This window comes from Daucus carota, chromosome 4 (genome assembly GCF_001625215.2).
Source record: "Daucus carota subsp. sativus chromosome 4, DH1 v3.0, whole genome shotgun sequence".
Taxonomy (NCBI): Eukaryota; Viridiplantae; Streptophyta; class Magnoliopsida; order Apiales; family Apiaceae; genus Daucus; species Daucus carota.
The window spans coordinates 31,791,291-31,809,323 of record NC_030384.2 but is presented as its reverse complement, the minus strand read 5'-3'; the positions used below and the strand labels follow the sequence as shown (position 1 = coordinate 31,809,323).

The window sequence follows — 18,033 nt, the reverse complement described above, 5'->3', positions numbered from 1 at the left end:
GTTATAGAAGTCCTTGATTTCTGCTTGACATATAGTCAGAAAAGGGGGAAAACCCCTAACAGTTCTTTTAAAATTTTGATTCAGCCAGACATCCTTCATTTATTTACCCACAGCAACTTTAGCTTTGATAATTAAGGAGATTAGGAGAATATACATTGCACCTGATGAGCTTTGGGGACATTTAGTTCCACCTATCACTGAAGAATTCTATTATTTGGATTAAAAAAAAATCTGGCCAAAGAGCAGGTTTTTAGGCTAGATAAAGTGAAATGCTTTGATGAGTTGATTTCAGAAGATGTTTTTGTGGGCTTGACATTCTTTCAGCTTGATTATATGATAGTCATGTTGCTTCCCCAATTATTTTTTCCTGGTAGTCTTCTATAACATGGGCCTAACGGGGAAATCTACCAAAGAAAATTGTTGGTTTAGTATGTTTTTTTTTGTGGGGATGTGTTATTGAGAGGCAAGAAAACAAGACTTTTGTCACCTGCACCGAGTTTTGCTGGGTAGAAGAAAGTAACTGGTAGAAGAAGTTCAAGCTTTTTGTTGAGAATACTAGTAGTATATTCTATGCCAGTCCATGGTTTCTCAGATCCTAGACAACTCCTCGGGGTTCGGGGATGAGGGTGGGAATAGCACTCCTGCCCTAATAAAGGGACTCAATGCCCATTGCTAGGAGTAACATGCTGAAAATCACCTTTCTGATCATCTTCCTTTTTGAATATATACACATAACGGGAGAAAACAAGCATCACTAAATTGTAAAGGCGGTAAATTTCATTTTCTTCATCTCTCTTTTGGAAAATAACAGAGCCAATGTAAATTTACCAATCAAGGAACATCAACCGATATATCTAGGGGAATCTGCAAACCATATCTCTAATGAAATTAAACGAGCATTCATAGAAAATGCAACTGGAGCAACCATTTTACGACGTTACCAAAAAAAAAAAAGAGGAAGGGAACAATGTGGGAAAGGGCTACCTCTGATTTATTTATGGTATCAAACAACAATAATAAGATAGAAACCAAAATGTAAGTGTAACTGGGCCAGTAGGGTTAAGAGTGATCAGGCAATAGGATGAATAACCACTTTGCCAATAGCTCTGCCTGTTTCAAGATGAGCAAATGCTTCCACAGTCTTGGAGAAGGGAAACGGGGATTTAGGGTCCAACAATGCCTTCACCTTTCCACTCTCCAAGTATGGATTGAGTTTCTCCAGGTCCGATGCTTTCGAAGTCACCAGGAATGAGAAACCAGGTGCAGTCACCTCACCCCATATCGTTACTACTTTCCCGTTCTCTTTGATCGCCTTCACTGCCTTGTCGCAAGCCCCAACTGTGTCGAACACCATGTCATATTTCTCAGGCAGCTCCTCGAATTGTTCCTTTGTGTAGTCGATGGCAACATCAGCACCCAGACTCGTTACAAGCTCAATTTTTCCAGTGCTGCAAGTAGTTGCAATTTTTGACGCGCCAAAAACATGTTTAGCCAGCTGCATCAGCACAAGATATTTGACATTAAAAACCACAGAACTAGAAAACACAAGCAAACAGGATAAGTATCGATGCCACCAGAAAAACATACCTGAATTGCTAGGGATCCAACACCACCAGCACCTCCCAAGATGAGGACAGATTTACCAGGTGTAAATTCTGTGAGCTCGAAACCTTGATAAGCAGTCGAAAGAGCAAGCGGAAGGCTCGCTGCTTCAGCAAAGCTCAGATTCTTGGGCTTGATAGCCACAAGATGCTCCTCAACTGCAGTGAACTCAGCCAGCGTCCCCGACCTCTTACAGTTCTGGAGAGGTGTTTCATTAACATTACCATAGACTTCATCTCCTACCTTCAACTTCTTAACCTGACTTCCAACCTTGACTACCACCCCAGCTACATCATATCCTGGAATATGCTGCAATATCACAGTCAAAAGAATGAACTACAGAAGCAGCCTCAGGTTTCTCATCTTTCTATTTGTTTTTATTTACATAGAAAACAAAACACAAGACAAGAGGGCTTTTTTAATTAAATAATTAGACTCATATTCTTTACAAAATGAGTACATGTTCTAACAAATCTCAGGGTGAGCAGGAAGCGAACTTAAAACTGGGACGACTAGAAATAAGAACGTAGTAATTAATCATAACTTACAGGTAAAGCGGAGTCGATGCCTTTGAAAAATCCGAGCATTCGCTTATAATCAACAGGGTTAAGAGCAGCAGCCTCAACCTTAACAAGAACTTGATTATCATTAATCTCAGGAACACTGTACTCACTCTCGTATTTCAACACTTCTCCTGAGACACCATATTCACTATAAACCCAGGCCTTCATCTTATTCGAACTCAAAGTGTAAGTACTACTAATCTCTGTAAAATTATGAAAATAGAATTGATTGAATAAGAGTGCTAATAAGAGAACAAATAAACAACTCAGGATCGCTAATAATTTGGTTTTCTCCATTAGAATTGTATAGAGCCTGGTTTATATAACGGGGAACTAATAGTCAGTCGCTGTAGTTCTCTATGGGGATTGTATAACGTCATCGATGATCTCTGTCTAGTGAATGGCACGTGCTAGCCTCATTACGAAATGTCTTTGGACACACAGGATGACAGGAAGGCTGGGTAACCATATTTGACCGATGAACCTTGCCAAGTTAACGTCTCAATGCTTTTGACTCTTTTCTTCCGCCCAAGGTATTTTATTACTCCCTCGGTCTCAAAATAATAAGTGTCATTTTTGACTTTTTTTCATGTAATTTGAGGTAAAAAAAATCCATATTTATATATTATTTTTCAAAATTTTATTTTCTGAATAAAAGTTTAACATTTATATTTTTATTCAAAAAAAAATTAAAAAATACTAATGTGTAAAAATATGTTGTAAAAAGTCAAAGCGACACAGAGGGAGTATAAGGGGCCGTTTGGGTTAGCTTAAAAGAAGTGACTTTCTACTTATAATAAAGAAGTGGAGTAGAAGTGAGAAGTAAATAAGTTAATAAAGTGTTTGGAAAAGAAGCAGAAGCTGTGAGATAGAAGCTAGCATTTTCAGCTTCTTAAAAATGCTTCAACTTTTTTACACAAACAGGTCAAAAGAAGCAGAAGCCAGAAGGAGCTTCTGCTTCTTTGAACCAAACAGGCTATAAATCTGGTGTTTTCTGGACATAGCCGGTTAGATCGGGTCGTTTGGTGTTTCGTTGACATAACTAAAAAAGTCGATAATTACTGGAAAATACAGGAAATTTAAAAAATATAAATATGATAGTGATACTCATTGTAAATTATTATTATTATTTTTATTTATATAAATTCAAGATAAATAATATAAATATTATATATTTATTTATATAATAATTTATTTTCTTGTACGCAAAATATAAACTCAAACACAAGATTTTGTACAGTTTCACGTAAAAATAGCTACGCCCAGCATTTGTAACTCAAGTTACCTAAGACCAAGTTTTCTTTTTCTAGCTTTGCGAACTCACATATAAACGGTCACTAAGTTTTGTAAATTATAACTTCTTATTTTTGACAAAATTGTAGATAGTATAACTTTAATGTTTTTAGAATAAGAATTTGATTTATAGAATCACTTACGGGGATATATTTGATTGGGATTTTAGTGGATTGTTTTTAGTTTATGAATTTTAATGGATTGCGTGTGATTTTGATTTTGTGCGAATTTTTGATAAAATGTCACAGAGTTTATAGGATTTAAGCACAATGCTTCAAAAAACTTAAAATACACTGAAAAATGCCACAAAATCCATCATTTTATGAAATGCAAAAAAATCCATCAGCATTTGAATACCATCAAATTTTAATGGATTTTAAAGAATCCCAATTGAATACCATCAGATTTTAAAGCATAATTTAAAATCCCAATTGAATACCACTGGATATTGTAGCATAATTTAAAATCTGAATTGAATACCACTGGATTTTGTAGCCGTAAAATGTGACCTTATACATACGATGTGCAGTTTTACAACTGACAAGTTACACAAGATATACTTCATAAACGTTGCTTATACATAAAAATTATACAAACCAGGCAAAATGAGAATGATTGGCTGCGCAACACTTCCCATTCTTTATTTTTAATAGTAGGATTGCTTAATAAAAGTCTTCTTAGCCCTCATGCAAATATGTTTACTAGCTAGGTTGATAAATCTTAAGAATCCAAGCACCAGCAGTAGTAATCAGATGCGGAGATCCGCAGGAGTTCATCCGGACTCATCCTCTCGAGTTCATTCGACCTCCATGAAGCAAAATTGTTGCGGTTTTCAGTGGCAAGAGGGATGTCCTCTACTTTATTGTTATGAGACTGGTACTTCATTTTCTTGTATAGCCGCATTGTTGCCACACAATCCTCGTAAGGATCTTGTATACCTGTTTGAATCTCGTAACTGATAACACAAATAAAGTGAATGATTGGCCGAGATTAAATGTGTTCAGTATGCAGAGGCAGAAGAGCGAAACGATATAGTGTGAATTTATTAAGTAGTTTACCCGAGGTATGCTTTTGCTAGGTACTTGAGTGAGTTGCTGAGCTTGCTGGTTTTCATTAGTGGAGGATATTTTGCTGTATCTCTGCAACCAAATTAAACAGAAGAATGACTTGTTAATCAAGTTCAGGTTTTTTTTTGTTGACAATTTAGGCTTATATGCCTTGCAAATGAATATCTGTTTTAATACTTCTTAGGATGAGCCAGAGTTGAACCCGAGTGTTTGGGGACAACAAAGGATAAACCCACCACTTGGGCTATCCAATCGTGCTCATCAAGTTCAGGTTTTAATCGTTCTAATGTTTAGTTATGTACTGTGGATGGTTTATATATGTGAATGTGAGATAAAACTTGCCTGATCATTGTTCCAGGGTAGTCCACCTCTAAGCATCTGAGATCGTGATCCAACCCGTGACCAACAAGGATTCTTGCTTTTCCTCCCTTAGGCCGGATCTTCCACATCGCTTCTCCATTGCAGAGGAATTCTTGAATCTTCCTTTGAACTTGCCGCACTCCTGGTGCATCCATAATCATCTCTGGTCGTATGCCTGTTGTTTCATACCTGAAAATTTTCGTTTTTTCTAACTGTCACATAAAATTGTAAACATATTGACACCATATTGTTATTCCATATAATTTTTAATAAAAAAAATCATATAAATGAAGATTTTGCATTACAAAACTGGTTATTTGATTGGAAAAACCAAGCCATTTTTTGGGATAGATGGGAGTCGTATAGAAGCAGATGAAGCTTGAAAATAGGTACCTAAAGTGAGTGACAGGAAGCTGTGGTTTGACATAGGTATGGAAGATAATGTTCTCATATTCATCAATAAGACAAACCCTAGCACAGAGATCCAAGGAGCCATCACTCCCCCCACCAACCATCTTGCAAGCAAGTGCCACCACTCTCCCACCTGCATTCTCATAGTTTCTTGTGTTGTCGTAAATCCCCAAGTTTGCCATGCGATATGCCAACCCCTGCGGTTAATGAGTGTAAATAATCCATGTGATCAGCAGTCAATTGATGGAAAAACAAATTGTTTCATTTTCATTTACAGGCTTACATTTACGTTGGTGCGTGGGAGCTGGCATGCGTTAAGGTGAGACCTGAGAGCATTGCGGCTGCCAAGAATGTTCAGACAGATGTGACATCCACGCTCTTTGAATATCCTTTCACATTCGGCTTTTGGCAATGGTCCTGCATATGAGAAATTGAGTAAATGAAGAAAAATTAACAAATCTGCAACTACAAAAGGATACCTATGAGTGTATTGGAGTATAGAGCAGGCATGTATGCTTTGAGTGATCAAAATGGATACCTATAAGGTGCTCCCTGAGGGATTCAAATGATCGACAATGTTTCCTGCAGATACCACACATGGGTTCATGGTCAGAATGGTACGAGGTCCTCATGTGTTCCACCAAGTGCTCCATCCTGTTGAATTGTCTGTAGCATGCTGCACACTTGTTCCTGCAATTAAATTGTAACTAGATACTGATCATCATGTCTATTAGTTATGCATAGAAGTCAAGCGATGGACAAAAAGAAGAATTAAGAACCTCAGGTGCTCTGCAGATTCCATTCGTCGTGTGATAAGACAATCAACTACAAGACTCCCTTCAGATAAGAATGATATCCTGCTGTGCTGGAGCCTGTATGGAGAGTGTATGGAGTGTGAGGTATTTATAGTTAAGCTGCATGCAGAAAAAGTCCCTTATTTTCTCCCACATGACATATACAGCCCCAAGGGAGAAAAATGCCAGAGTCCTAATCGATCCAAGCTAAGAATAATTACTTTATTCGATTGGAAATACATCAGAGATTTCGAATTTTCAATAGTAATAATTAACTTCTCAGTCTGATGATAGCAAATCGCTGGGCTCTGATTTTTGGAGCAATATCTGTCAATATTTGCCCCACTGTCGAAAGTTCAATAATTGAAACTATTTAGGGTAGAAGCTTCAGATCTATTCCAACTTAAGCCACATCCTCCAAACTGAGTTGTGAACATGTTAAGTAATCAGTTTTTCCGGAGTGTTTAATATCTTCAGATAACTCGTACATTCTGTTATCATTTGAGAGTATCAAATTCAAGAAACATGACCTATCTCAACTTAAAAGTTTAGATAAGTCAAGATTCTGGAATAAGCTATTTATCAACTTGGTTGGTGAGTTTCCAACGTAATTTCGCATGCAGAAAAACAACAGTCTAACATGGTCAAACACATCCTGATATTCCAAATTGTTAAGGGTCCACTAATTTCACTCTGTATATTCCCAGGCCACAATGCATTTCTATTCCAAAATCATTGGTAGATGTAGGGTTTTCATAGAGTTGTGATTCCAGTCAGATCCACCTTTGCTGTTGTTTATATACTGTAAAACAACTCAAGCGGGATAATTTGATGTTATGTAACTGACCTGCAGGAGTATCCTGAAGATCTATAAACGACCACAACAGGCACATCATCGATTATTGGTGGAACTGATCATTCTCCCATTGGCGTCTGTTGAGAACAAACTCTACTTAGTTCCTCAGGCTCACACATGTCATGCAAATACTTTTTGTTAGATAATAATATGATCCTGGTAAGTTTTCCTTCTAATACCTTGAGGTTTATAGGAGGCCGGGTCACTTAACATGATATCAGAGCTCATGTTCACAGAAGACTCAAATATGACTCATTGACCCCCAATATTCTCATAATTAGTTATGGACACGAAGGCAAAGTTATGCCCCAAAGATGGGCGCATTTGATCCACTCTTGACCCGAAAACCAATTTTTGAATATGATCCCGATAAGTCCTCCCAACATTTTGAGGTTTTTTAGGAGAATCGGTCACTTAACACCTTTTTCTATTCAGTCAACAGTCATAGATGCCATTCCCTCAAATTAAAAGCTAGCTTTAATAATCTTCTGATAGAAGGGCATATATTGTTACACATACATGAGATGGTGTGTGTACATTTTACAGCATGAGTAAAGGTGGAGGGGCATTACAACATGGTTTGACATTCGAATGAATCTGCAGAAACGTTAAAAGTAGTGGCCGTGCGGTGGACCAGAAATTTCATATTCTTACGGTAAATCTGTTTTTGTCCAAGGCATCTTCAAAGGCAGCGAGAATCTGTTGGCCCCCATGAATATTTCTTTTTTCTCTATCTCTTGGTCAAAAGCTAAGCTGGATATTCCAGAATATATGTATCAAGTCAAAAGCCTCCCACTTACGGACACACTGGAGAATTGCAGATAAACCTGCAACTTACGTGCTTGGCTGCAATCTTTATTCCTATATATATTCAATGCATAGACATGACAGTATAGCAGATCTTGTTCGTAGTCATTTCTGGTTGAAGTTTTCTGTTAAACCTGACAACAACAACAACAACAACAAAAGACCTTACGCTTAATTTAACAGAACTAATCAAAAAATTGTAACAAATGCCTCTATATATCAGTTCATTCATTCATTTGCATTCATCTATGTATGGTGATGTGTATCCTCTTCCTTGTGATTAAGCCTCAACTTGGTCCTTGTATTCTCCATGATTCTCTGACAGCTCTCCGAAATCATTTGTTCAATGACATAATGTTCCTTTTCCCTGACATATTTATATTGCTTAGACATGCCAACCATCTGTCCTGAAATACTGTGATAACTGAAAAGCAAATCCATAACAAAGAAACTTATTATGCAATGAAGATTAATATAAGATTTGGTCAGGCATCATTTGTCATTTTCTATTTTTGCAAGTTTTTTTTTCTTAGAGGCGATTTTGTTTCAGGAACCAGGATCAGTCCATTGATTTTTTCAGATCTGAAGCTAATTGCTAAGTCCACAAAAGAATCTTCCCTCTCCGCATCAATATTCATTTTCAACCTTACCTTTGCCAGAATAACATAATCAATATTAATCTACCAATTAAGGAAGATCAAAAGTGTATCCAAGGATGATAATTAAACTAAAGGATCTTTAACCGGAGGTTCTACCAAAACTAGAAGAATATGAAATTTCATAAAAGGGTAACGATCCCGGCATGGGATCTGTTAAACAACATACATGAATGTCCCCCCAGAATTATAATAATAATTTTAATACATACAATGTTTTTTAACGACTACATAAGACTTTAAAAGCGCCGGAAGCCGTGTCTTTGCGAAAATTCAAAGGACTTGGCATGTCTCGTTATACTTGCCACTTGGCATATCTATTATAAAACGGTAAAAGGAAACTTATAACAAGAAATAATATAATTTATTTTTTTTGAAAATTAGAAATAATATAATTATATATTCATGTGACATATAGAAATAAAATTTTTGAAGATTCGTAAAACTTTCGTCACTTTCATACAAAACTTATATAATGTATCATATTGAAATGATATTATTTATCCATAAAAATATGAAATTACAAAGCAATCTTTTCTAAAATATAATAATCAATTATTATATATTATGATCCCATCAAAGCACAATAATTCACAAAATAAATTATATTTTTTTAATTAATCGACAATATTAATGATCTAAAATATACATTAAATTAAATATTATAATTCAAAGAGAGGGTAAAAATAAATATTGAAAACGCACGGAATTCCAAAAATGAAAAATGAGAAAAGCCACGTAGAAATTGGGATATACACGTCCAGTTGAAAGAGTCGACGAATGAGAGAAAAAAAGGGACGAGGTTTCCCGTTGAATAATAATCTTATTTCATTTCTTTCCTGCGTATTCGTTTCGAAATATAAAATAAAAAACATCTATGGGTAACTATTTGGAGAAAGAGCAACCCCCACCGCCACCGCCACCGCCGGTGGTGGTGGTGCCGCCTCTCTTCGACTTTCCTCCTCTTGCTGTCCGTACCAGGTTGTTTCTTTATTCTCTAACGCGGCCTTTTAGGGACGAGACTCATTTTGCATGTCAATGTGTATGCACGGAGGAATTTAAATGTTTACATAATCAACTAGTTCTTATATTTTGTAGCTAGGTTTTAGAATTTTTTATTGGTTAAATAATTTACTTTTTAACATTTGTTCTTCAAGTTGGAGCATGCTATGTTGGATTTCAACAGCTATATATTTCAATTACTACCAAGTGTTTGCAATTTTGCTTGGTTAAAATACAATTGGGATTATGACTTACATTTTTCGATTCTTCTATCACATAAATTTTATGTATAGTTTTTAGGCTAAAATATGCCCCAAATCTTGTAAACTACCTAAATTTCTTGCTTGGTCTTTTCAAAGTTTGCATTGTTGATCATGATTTTGAGAGCTCGTATACTAATCATCAAGTATCTAAAAAATAAGTGTTCATTAGAAATTTAGAATATATTTAAATTTATCATGTATTGTATTGTTATTATTAATTAGTTTGGAAGACACTTGCTTACATTTAAAATTATTTATATAAAGGAAAAAAAAAGAATTTTCCCCCATCTAAATTTTTGCTTCCTGATCTGATCATGGTATTATGGATTTAGTGTTCTAAGTATTTCTTAATATGTATATGTATATAAGAAATTCATCAAAATCATGAAAGTAATCCTTTGCTTTAGATTTATGACCTGTAAGAGAAAAACTTGGACAAAATCAACTCAGCTACTCAACTTTATTGATGTCGTTAAGATTTAGTACTTAATTGACCATACATCAAGGACAGTGGGTGCTAGTGATGAAGCTTGGAGGTTAACTGATATGCTTGGTGGTGATGCAGGATGCTAGAGTCATCGTATAATTTGTTGTTTGGGAAGCTCGCACTAAAATGTCTTTTCGATGATTACTTTGAAGACGCTAGGCATTTTAGCACAAGAATCATGCTAAAGCCAATTGATGATCCTCATGCAGACTTGGTTGCCACTGTATCCTTTAATTTATTTTCTTCTGCTCTGAGTATTTTACATCTATGAAGCACAAATTGAAACCTAGTCTCTGTTCTCTCTGGCTTCACATTTTTGCCTTGTATCAACTTACCTTTCTATATAGATAATTTGCCTAAAAAAAATTATTCATATAAAAAGTAGATCACTTTTTATCATTAAAATACAATAACTTATTGTCTAATATGTTCGATTGCAATTTCCACCCACAAGTTCATGTAATTTGCAGAACTTCTCTGTTTGCGAGGAGCTTCTATGTATAATTAAGTGTGTGGATTTGAATTAAGCGCTTACTCTATCCCAACCTGTGTACTCATAACTTGGACTTGTATGGACACTTAAAGACTTATTTTAGGCCAAAAGCATATATACATAAAGATATAACCCAATCTGACACTTGGACATGAGAAATGAACACATATTTAATGCCTAACAGTTCAAGCCAAGTCCGGGTATAAGACCTATTACTAGGTGTAAGGAGTGAGTTTATCGTTCCCACTCTTTTTTACTAAGGCCTTTCCTTTTTTGATGCCAAATGAAAAATAACATTGCCTTTTTTTGTAGAAAATAAAAAAGGCACTTTTTACGAAGCTGTTGAAATTCCAGGTATATTAGATTGTCTACACATTGCTGAGATTGAGTATTAAAATTCTACAAGAATTTGTGCTGAACTGATCCTAACAGTTAGGATCACTATAACATAGTTTCACTATACGCTCTCGATTTTGTTTTCTGTGGTGGTGATACAGAAGGAACTGCACTTACTTTGAAAATTTAGTACCTGCCATAAGCAAAGACCAATAAATGTTTTTCCTCAGCTCTCTTAGGTTTCAGGTCCTTTTGACCACAAGCCCGACGACAATATTGTAGGAAATGCAGAATTCCGTTGGCAAAGGTATTACAGGGTTTCTCATATTGACTATTATTAAGTTGTTCTCTTCTGTAGGAAGTAATAATTAATAAATTTGATCTCAAATGAGTTTTTCACTTTCCTTTGCAGCAATGTCAATGATCCACATACATTCACAGATCTTTTTGTATCAAACTCTGACCCGTAAGGACTATTCGTCACCACAAAGATACACATGTGTTACGAACAATTCAAAGATGCTTATTCTTCCTTTTTCTAGGATTTTACGGTTGAGATCATGTGCTTACTACCCTAAATATGGATTTGGAGCATTTGGCATCTTCCCGCTGCTCTTAAAAAGCAGGTGCATTTTATAATTAAAATTTTTAATTTCTTTTTTTGATCAGTTCTTAAGTTAGCTGTACTCAAATTTGAAACATTAATTTACAAAAGCCCCGGAATTTTGCAGAGATTCTTCTGGAAATCAAGGTTTAATGGGATTAAGATATGGATCGACAAATCTATCGTTTGGAACTACATTCCTGCCTTTGCTTGGTATATCCATCATTTTCACTTCACTCTTTACATTGTTTAGGATCTGTCTTGTTTTCTGGTAAAGGTCAATTAGAGGGGCTATCCGCTTAGCTAAGCCTTGCAGATAGGATCCATCTTTCGTGCTTGGGTATATCTATATCATTTGTTTGTTTAATGCCATGTAAAGGTCCACAAAAATTGAACTGCTTACAATCTAAATCAGACAATCAGCTTGTGTATTATGAAATGCAAAAAGATTTTTTTATATAAATCACCCATATTTCCTAATGACATACATATTGTGTCAGAAGATATATAATGTTAATTCTTGGTTAGTGTATATAACTGTCCTATTCTATTCGTTCATGTAGTAGGAGATGATATCCCTAAAAGTGCATGGTTGATAAGAAGAATAGGAAGATTAACAGCTGGAGTGCAGTATGAGCCACAAAGTAAGTTCTTTACACTCATTAAATTGTTAAATTTAGGTGTAACATCATTAATCAATATGCTAATTATCTTCTGTATCAAAAGAGTTTTTATTTTTGCATTTTAGTATTCTTCTGTCAAGCTTTTTTTCTGTACTTGCTATTGTAGTGTTATTAGGTTGAAATTTAGTGCAAGTACTTTAATTAGCATGGTCACTGACTCACTATAGAGTAGAAATGACACATCTTTTAAAGAGTGGAAAAAAACAGATTTTTCTAGCTAGATTTTTAATAGTTTTTTGTTGGAAGTCTTTAGTGTTCCACCTGCTCAATTTAGTAAGTTTTGTGGTTGATGGTTTAAAGGGTATACTTTTAATGTTCTGGTGGACTATGTGTCGCATGTATGCTTACATGTGTTGAACAGATCTGATACTTATGACATCTTCCAGAAGATTGCAGTTGCAAACCTTTGTAATATTTTTGTTTTGGCCATAGTTGGAACAAAGGGTGCAGAAAAATATAATGATTTAGCAAATTGGAGTTATGCTATTGGCTATGGAGTTGGATCAGGAAGCCCCTTGAGTCCATCGTTTAATTTTTGCCTTGAACTCGCAAAAGGTTCTGAGGTTTGTAGAAATTTAAAGTTTCTTTTTTGAACTTCTGCAGACATTACTTAGTGATTTTATATTATATTCAGCATGTTATATTAGATATTCAAGTGCATATATCACCGACTTCAAAAGAAATATTTTGCAGTATCCTTTCCCATGAACTGGTAAAAGATTTTATTCCTCACTCACCAATCCCCTACAGAATATATTTAACTAGGGAGGGATTTGGCTAATAACAATCTCTACCATGAGAACAACGAGAATAATTATTCTGCACTCTTCAAAGTGTGCAGAACAATATAATATAAAATATGTTGAAGATGTGCAGAACTGTTCTTCCTGCTCTCCCGCAAGGAGGAGTCCTCCATAGCGTGCAACCCTATGTAATTATATAATTATAAGTGTGCTCTTTCACCTCTGTAGTATGCAACTTCTGTTTTTTATTCTAATGTCTAAATCCAATTTTTTTTTTTTTTGACAAACAAAAGATTTTATTAATACGAAGCACAAACTCAGCCGGGACAAACCCCCGAACTGTAAACTACAATCTGATTGTGAAACAAAGAACGAACTAAACAAATAGTCGTTTTGTTTTCAGATCGCTTAACAAATAGAATATTCATATTCTTTGATCTAAAAAGTATTACAATGATATCTCGAGCAATACCACCTACATCAGTAATGAAACTAGTAGTATCGCAATTGACCTTCACATAAGTATCATCTGTGGCCCAATGTTCAGAATTATCAGTCAAATCAACTGATCCCGGAGCACCAAACATCCCTAAAACATGAACAATTATTTGTTCTGAATGTTGAGCTCTTGCAGTATCCACCGTCGTTCCAAAATCGATGCGAGTCTTACCGATCTCCCAAAATACCACATAAATCCTTTCCAGATTGATGATCGAACGACACATCAAGACACATAAAAATACGAAAACATAACAAACTGACATCCCAAAAAGATGGGCACACACTAACATCCCAAAAAGATGGGCACACACTGACATCCCAAAAAGATGGGCACACAACCTTGATAACAAGGTACTCAAACAAGATTAAATCTTGGTTTTATTGAAAAACTAGTAAAATAATAGAGGGGATGAGAGAGCGAAAGGGTTAATTGGTGAGAAGATGAAGATATGGAAGGCGGAGAAGTGACGGCTGAAACGCTAATACGGGAGTCGACTCTCAAAACGAGAGAGAAAAGAAAACCCTGCCTTCGTCAGCCCTGTATATTAACACAAAGTAGTTTCAATGTCTAAATCCAATTTAGTTTCATGTATGCATTTATATCTGTGTAAACTTTAGGATTTATGATGATTCAATTATATTTTATTCACTGAAGTAGTTCTTCAATAATTGATTTTCTGATTGCAGTTTATTGCCTCGTTTTATCAACACGTGGTTGTCCAAAGACGGGTATGTGTCCTTCTTCCTCTCTTCTCACATATATCAAGCAGTCTGTGACAAACCCTGATTGATATGTCGTAATTTGTAAAAATTTAAGGATATCTCATGGTATACATCGTCTTGCCTCAGCAAATGAGAGGTATATAGTGAACGCACTAATACTAACAGTGCTGGAAATTTTGTTAAAGTGGGGTAACAAATAATTAGAGGTATATCGTATACATGAATCCGAGAACTATTTAAAATTTCTCTTCCTAAATGGTGGGTTGCAAGAGTGAAGATGATGGCCTTGCCATAGGCTTGTGAGCCACTGTCACTAGTATTGTCACCATGATAATTTTATTGGCAGTGTTTAATCTTACAATTATGGTTAGATATCGGCCCTGTTTGGGAATTAGCTGTTAGCGGATTGAATTAGATGTTTTGACTAGCTGATTGAATTAGATGTTTTGACTAGCGGATTGAATTAGCTGTTTCTCATAAAACTGTTTGGTAAATAGCTGATTGATTAGCTTTTTCAGACACAAATCAAAACCTCTAACCCAAAAAGCTCCTCAAAGTAGCTTTTTGGGAAACTCTATTTCAATCCGCTAACAACCAAACACTAATATTAGCGGATTCTAGTGGTCAAACCTCTAAACCATCCCAAACCTCTAATTTTGCCCCAAACCTCTACCTTCCAAACAGGGCCATCAATTTCTAATAAAAGGCAAATATGCAAAACTTCAACATCAGCAGGGTTTATTTCCAGAATTAGATATCAATGTCTAGTAAGAAGCAAATCATGAAAATTTTGAACATCAGTTACATTGAAGTACATAATGTCGAGGATTTAAAAGACAAGTAATATATAAAATATCCTGTGATTGCACTCAAATCACTGTAAATTTTGCATGTTTCTAGCCCAAATTGTCGAGTCGAATCTTCATAAATTATAACCATGTCCGAGTGTCTAACACGAGTACTTGAACTAGGATGAGATGTTGGGGTAACATAATATGTGTAAATAACCTTAAACCCTAGTGAACAATGATTTGGAATACGTCAGATATAGTTGGATCCTTAAAATTGATATAACTAGAATCTGATCTACGAAAGTGTCGTCCCAATTTCCCTCACTGTTATTCCTTGTCACAAGCAGGCTCACCTTTGTGATAAGTAAAATTGTAATATTGTTGATAAACACTGTTCACAATATTTCATAGGTGAAGACTTCCCTTGAAGAATATGGAGCTTTTGGTATTACAAATTATATCGACTTTGGGTTTGAGCTAAAAACAAGGTACCCCAGGCTGATCCTTCTAAGACTAATTCTTAAGTCAAGAAAGGGACCTGAGGATTGTATTTCTTATACAGTGTTAACAATGACAAAGCTAAGAGTACTATGCATGATTCGACCTTTCAAGTGGCTGCATCTTGGCAAGTCAACAAAAACTTCCTATTAAAGGTGTTACTTTTATTTCTATTATTTTTCAAGTTAATCAGGAACATGTTTGCTTCAGTTATGAACTTTTAATGTATACATTGTTTTACAGGGAAAGACAGGGCCTCTCAGTTCTTCCTTAGCATTAGCTTTTAAATCATGGTGGAAACCTGCCTTCACTCTCAGTCTTTCAGGTATATATATATATATGTACTGGTTCCGATTTTTTCTCCAACGTATTGAGATTCCAAGCTGTGTCATAAGAAGTTATTAAATTACGATATGTTTTTGCTGATATAACTTATGAGCACTCTGTATATTATCGAATCCGTTGTTCGGGTAGCGTTTTCTAACAGTTGGTAAAAACCTTCCCCAGCGGCCTGAGATTTATTAAGCATGATGATTTATTAAAGTTTCAGCGAAAAGAATTCTACTGTACTGTTTATTCTTCATGATTTCTAAAACCTAGCCATTGAATGGAGAAATTGCATATAGACCAGGCGTCGCATGAATATTTTTCTTCCATGTCAACATTTAGTATGCCATTAGGAGAGGGGAACCAGTGAGTTGTCAAGCTTATGTGAATATATTCAAAAGCTAGTTATTTCATTGGGACTGATAATATCATGAACATAACAGTATTACTGAATGTCGCTCACAAGTGGAGTGATTATAAGCAGGATGATCTTGATTGGACATGATGATACCAGCAAGATTAGTGAAACATTTGATAATTTTTTGTCACCCAGGGAGGGGCTTCAAATTTGGTGAGAACTGAGAAATGTACGATCTCCAAAACAGCGTAAAATATTAATACACTAATATTATTAGCATATACTCTCTGGTAGACTGGTTCTCTCTATCCTCCTGAAGTGATAGTAGAATGGGACCTGCACAAAACTTGCTTGATGATGAGTCTGTTTAAATCTTTATTGAACTGAAACATTTCAATAAATTTACTGGATGCAAGTAGACAACAATTTATGGGCTATTTTATTTGTCGATCAACAGCTAAAAGAGACCGTGCTGATGGGAAAATAGCCTTTGGATTTGGGATCGTCGTCGACAGTGTTAGAGAAGCTAGGTTTGTTGTTCTGTACCTCAATTCGTTTTTCCTAAGAACTTGATGCAAGTGAAACCACAGGATTCACCTAATATTTGTTTGCTCTGCATGCAGTTACCATAGGGCTGATCCCAATTTTGTAATGCTGAAGCCAAACAAAGAGCATCTAGCAGAGGGCATCCAATGGAAAATAGGGGAAAGACCATTGTTTGAATCAGATCTTAAGTCGGGGAAATTTGATGGAATACCAAAAGAATTAAGACCATTGGATAAAATCATGTAGAGACAGGCTGATCCTTATCGTTTCTACTTCTAGGCCGTAAAGATGAACATTTTTAAATTACTGGAATATGATCTATGATCCACTCTCTTTTCCTCATAGTGATGGTGATTGGAGGTGCTTTCATGAACCAAGCTCATCAATGATGTTTGAGCACAATATGGTTGATCTCCAACCAGGCCTGAGTTTTTTTGCAATGTTATTCATAGTACACTGTACATATAAGTTTCTTATCATTTTTTTTCATCTTTTACCTTCTGTTGTCCAAGATATATGATCAGATCATATCAATACACATGTATTTGGAATCTGCGATATGTTCCTTCAGAATTTTAGTGACCCGGATACGCCTGATATGTTTGGTTTTAGTTCTGTTTATACAGCAAGACACGTTCATATAACACCGCATATTAGTTGGGGAACAAAAGTTTCTGCTTAAAACTGCCATCCCCCAGAGTCCCAGAATTCAATGGCTTCACAAGAATTTTAATAACACCGTTCACAACACAGATAATGTATATGCATTTGGTCAGATGAACCGCACGGAATGAAATTTTAAATTAAGGAGCATCTCCAACAGTGTTGGCGGTTAAAAGTGGTTGGCTAAAATGGACCTGTAAGACATTAGGTAAAATTTGTTGTTGAAACTGTAAGCCATTTTGCTTCGATGGTATTGACTATATTGGTTGGTTATATTTCAAAATAGTAAGTTATTATTCCAAGTTGTTATAAATAGAATATATATTATCATATGGTAATAAATGATACGAAATCTTGCTACAGGCCTTTAGTGGTTGGCCAAATATAGTCAACATTAATTGGTTGGCTATATATTTAGATAAGGGTTATGTATGGTTGGAGTGGAGCAAATTTCACACATTATCTATAATTTTTATTTATAGTATGATTTAATGAATTTTAGCTAAGGGTTTTGATAGGTTGGAGATGCTCTAAGAGCAACTCCAATGCAAGCTCTCCTTACTCATATTTGGTCTAGGTGGACAAGATTTAGGGGTTAGGATCAAA

General features: G+C 35.5%; 3 protein-coding genes across 3 annotated transcripts; 1 reads left to right on the top strand and 2 right to left on the bottom strand.

The window, feature by feature from the left end:
• Nucleotides 1–878: 878 nt before the first annotated feature.
• Nucleotides 879–2,554, bottom strand: LOC108218859 (2-methylene-furan-3-one reductase). Its single transcript, XM_017391996.2, has 3 exons — nt 2,151–2,554; nt 1,588–1,911; nt 879–1,495 (listed from the first exon to the last, which is right to left on the bottom strand). Exons 1-3 carry the CDS (start codon nt 2,460–2,462, stop codon nt 1,070–1,072), a joined length of 1,062 nt encoding a protein of 353 aa, XP_017247485.1. The 5' UTR covers nt 2,463–2,554; the 3' UTR covers nt 879–1,069.
• Nucleotides 2,555–3,917: 1,363 nt separating this feature from the next.
• On the bottom strand, nt 3,918–6,983 carry LOC108218168 (uncharacterized). The gene is made up of 8 exons (XM_017391088.2): nt 6,938–6,983; nt 6,076–6,229; nt 5,835–5,986; nt 5,580–5,713; nt 5,279–5,493; nt 4,868–5,074; nt 4,517–4,597; nt 3,918–4,413 (listed from the first exon to the last, which is right to left on the bottom strand). The coding sequence occupies exons 1-8, from the start codon at nt 6,981–6,983 to the stop codon at nt 4,179–4,181; spliced, it is 1,224 nt and encodes a 407-aa protein (XP_017246577.2). The 3' UTR covers nt 3,918–4,178.
• Nucleotides 6,984–9,202: 2,219 nt separating this feature from the next.
• Nucleotides 9,203–17,375, top strand: LOC108216409 (uncharacterized). The gene is made up of 14 exons (XM_017389163.2): nt 9,203–9,390; nt 10,240–10,384; nt 11,230–11,297; nt 11,403–11,456; nt 11,533–11,616; nt 11,722–11,807; nt 12,158–12,238; nt 12,710–12,840; nt 14,209–14,250; nt 15,447–15,523; nt 15,598–15,688; nt 15,777–15,858; nt 16,676–16,748; nt 16,842–17,375. The coding sequence occupies exons 1-14, from the start codon at nt 9,287–9,289 to the stop codon at nt 17,008–17,010; spliced, it is 1,287 nt and encodes a 428-aa protein (XP_017244652.1). The 5' UTR covers nt 9,203–9,286; the 3' UTR covers nt 17,011–17,375.
• The last annotated feature ends 658 nt before the right edge of the window (nt 17,376–18,033 follow it).

Coding starts and splice junctions, on each gene's coding strand:
- LOC108216409 (XM_017389163.2), top strand. CDS start 9,287: ATGGGTAACTATTTGGAGAAAGAGCAACCCCCACCGCCACCGCCACCG. Junction 10,385..11,229: donor ATGCAGACTTGGTTGCCACT/GTATCCTTTAAT, acceptor CAGCTCTCTTAG/GTTTCAGGTCCTTTTGACCA. Junction 12,239..12,709: donor AGTGCAGTATGAGCCACAAA/GTAAGTTCTTTA, acceptor TTTTGGCCATAG/TTGGAACAAAGGGTGCAGAA.
- LOC108218168 (XM_017391088.2), bottom strand. CDS start 6,983: ATGTGCCTGTTGTGGTCGTTTATAGATCTTCAGGATACTCCTGCAG. Junction 5,714..5,834: donor CCTCAGGGAGCACCTTATAG/GTATCCATTTTG, acceptor TCTCATATGCAG/GACCATTGCCAAAAGCCGAA. Junction 5,075..5,278: donor CTTCCTGTCACTCACTTTAG/GTACCTATTTTC, acceptor GAAAATTTTCAG/GTATGAAACAACAGGCATAC.
- LOC108218859 (XM_017391996.2), bottom strand. CDS start 2,462: ATGGAGAAAACCAAATTATTAGCGATCCTGAGTTGTTTATTTGTTCTC. Junction 1,912..2,150: donor GCATCGACTCCGCTTTACCT/GTAAGTTATGAT, acceptor GTGATATTGCAG/CATATTCCAGGATATGATGT. Junction 1,496..1,587: donor TTGGATCCCTAGCAATTCAG/GTATGTTTTTCT, acceptor GTGCTGATGCAG/CTGGCTAAACATGTTTTTGG.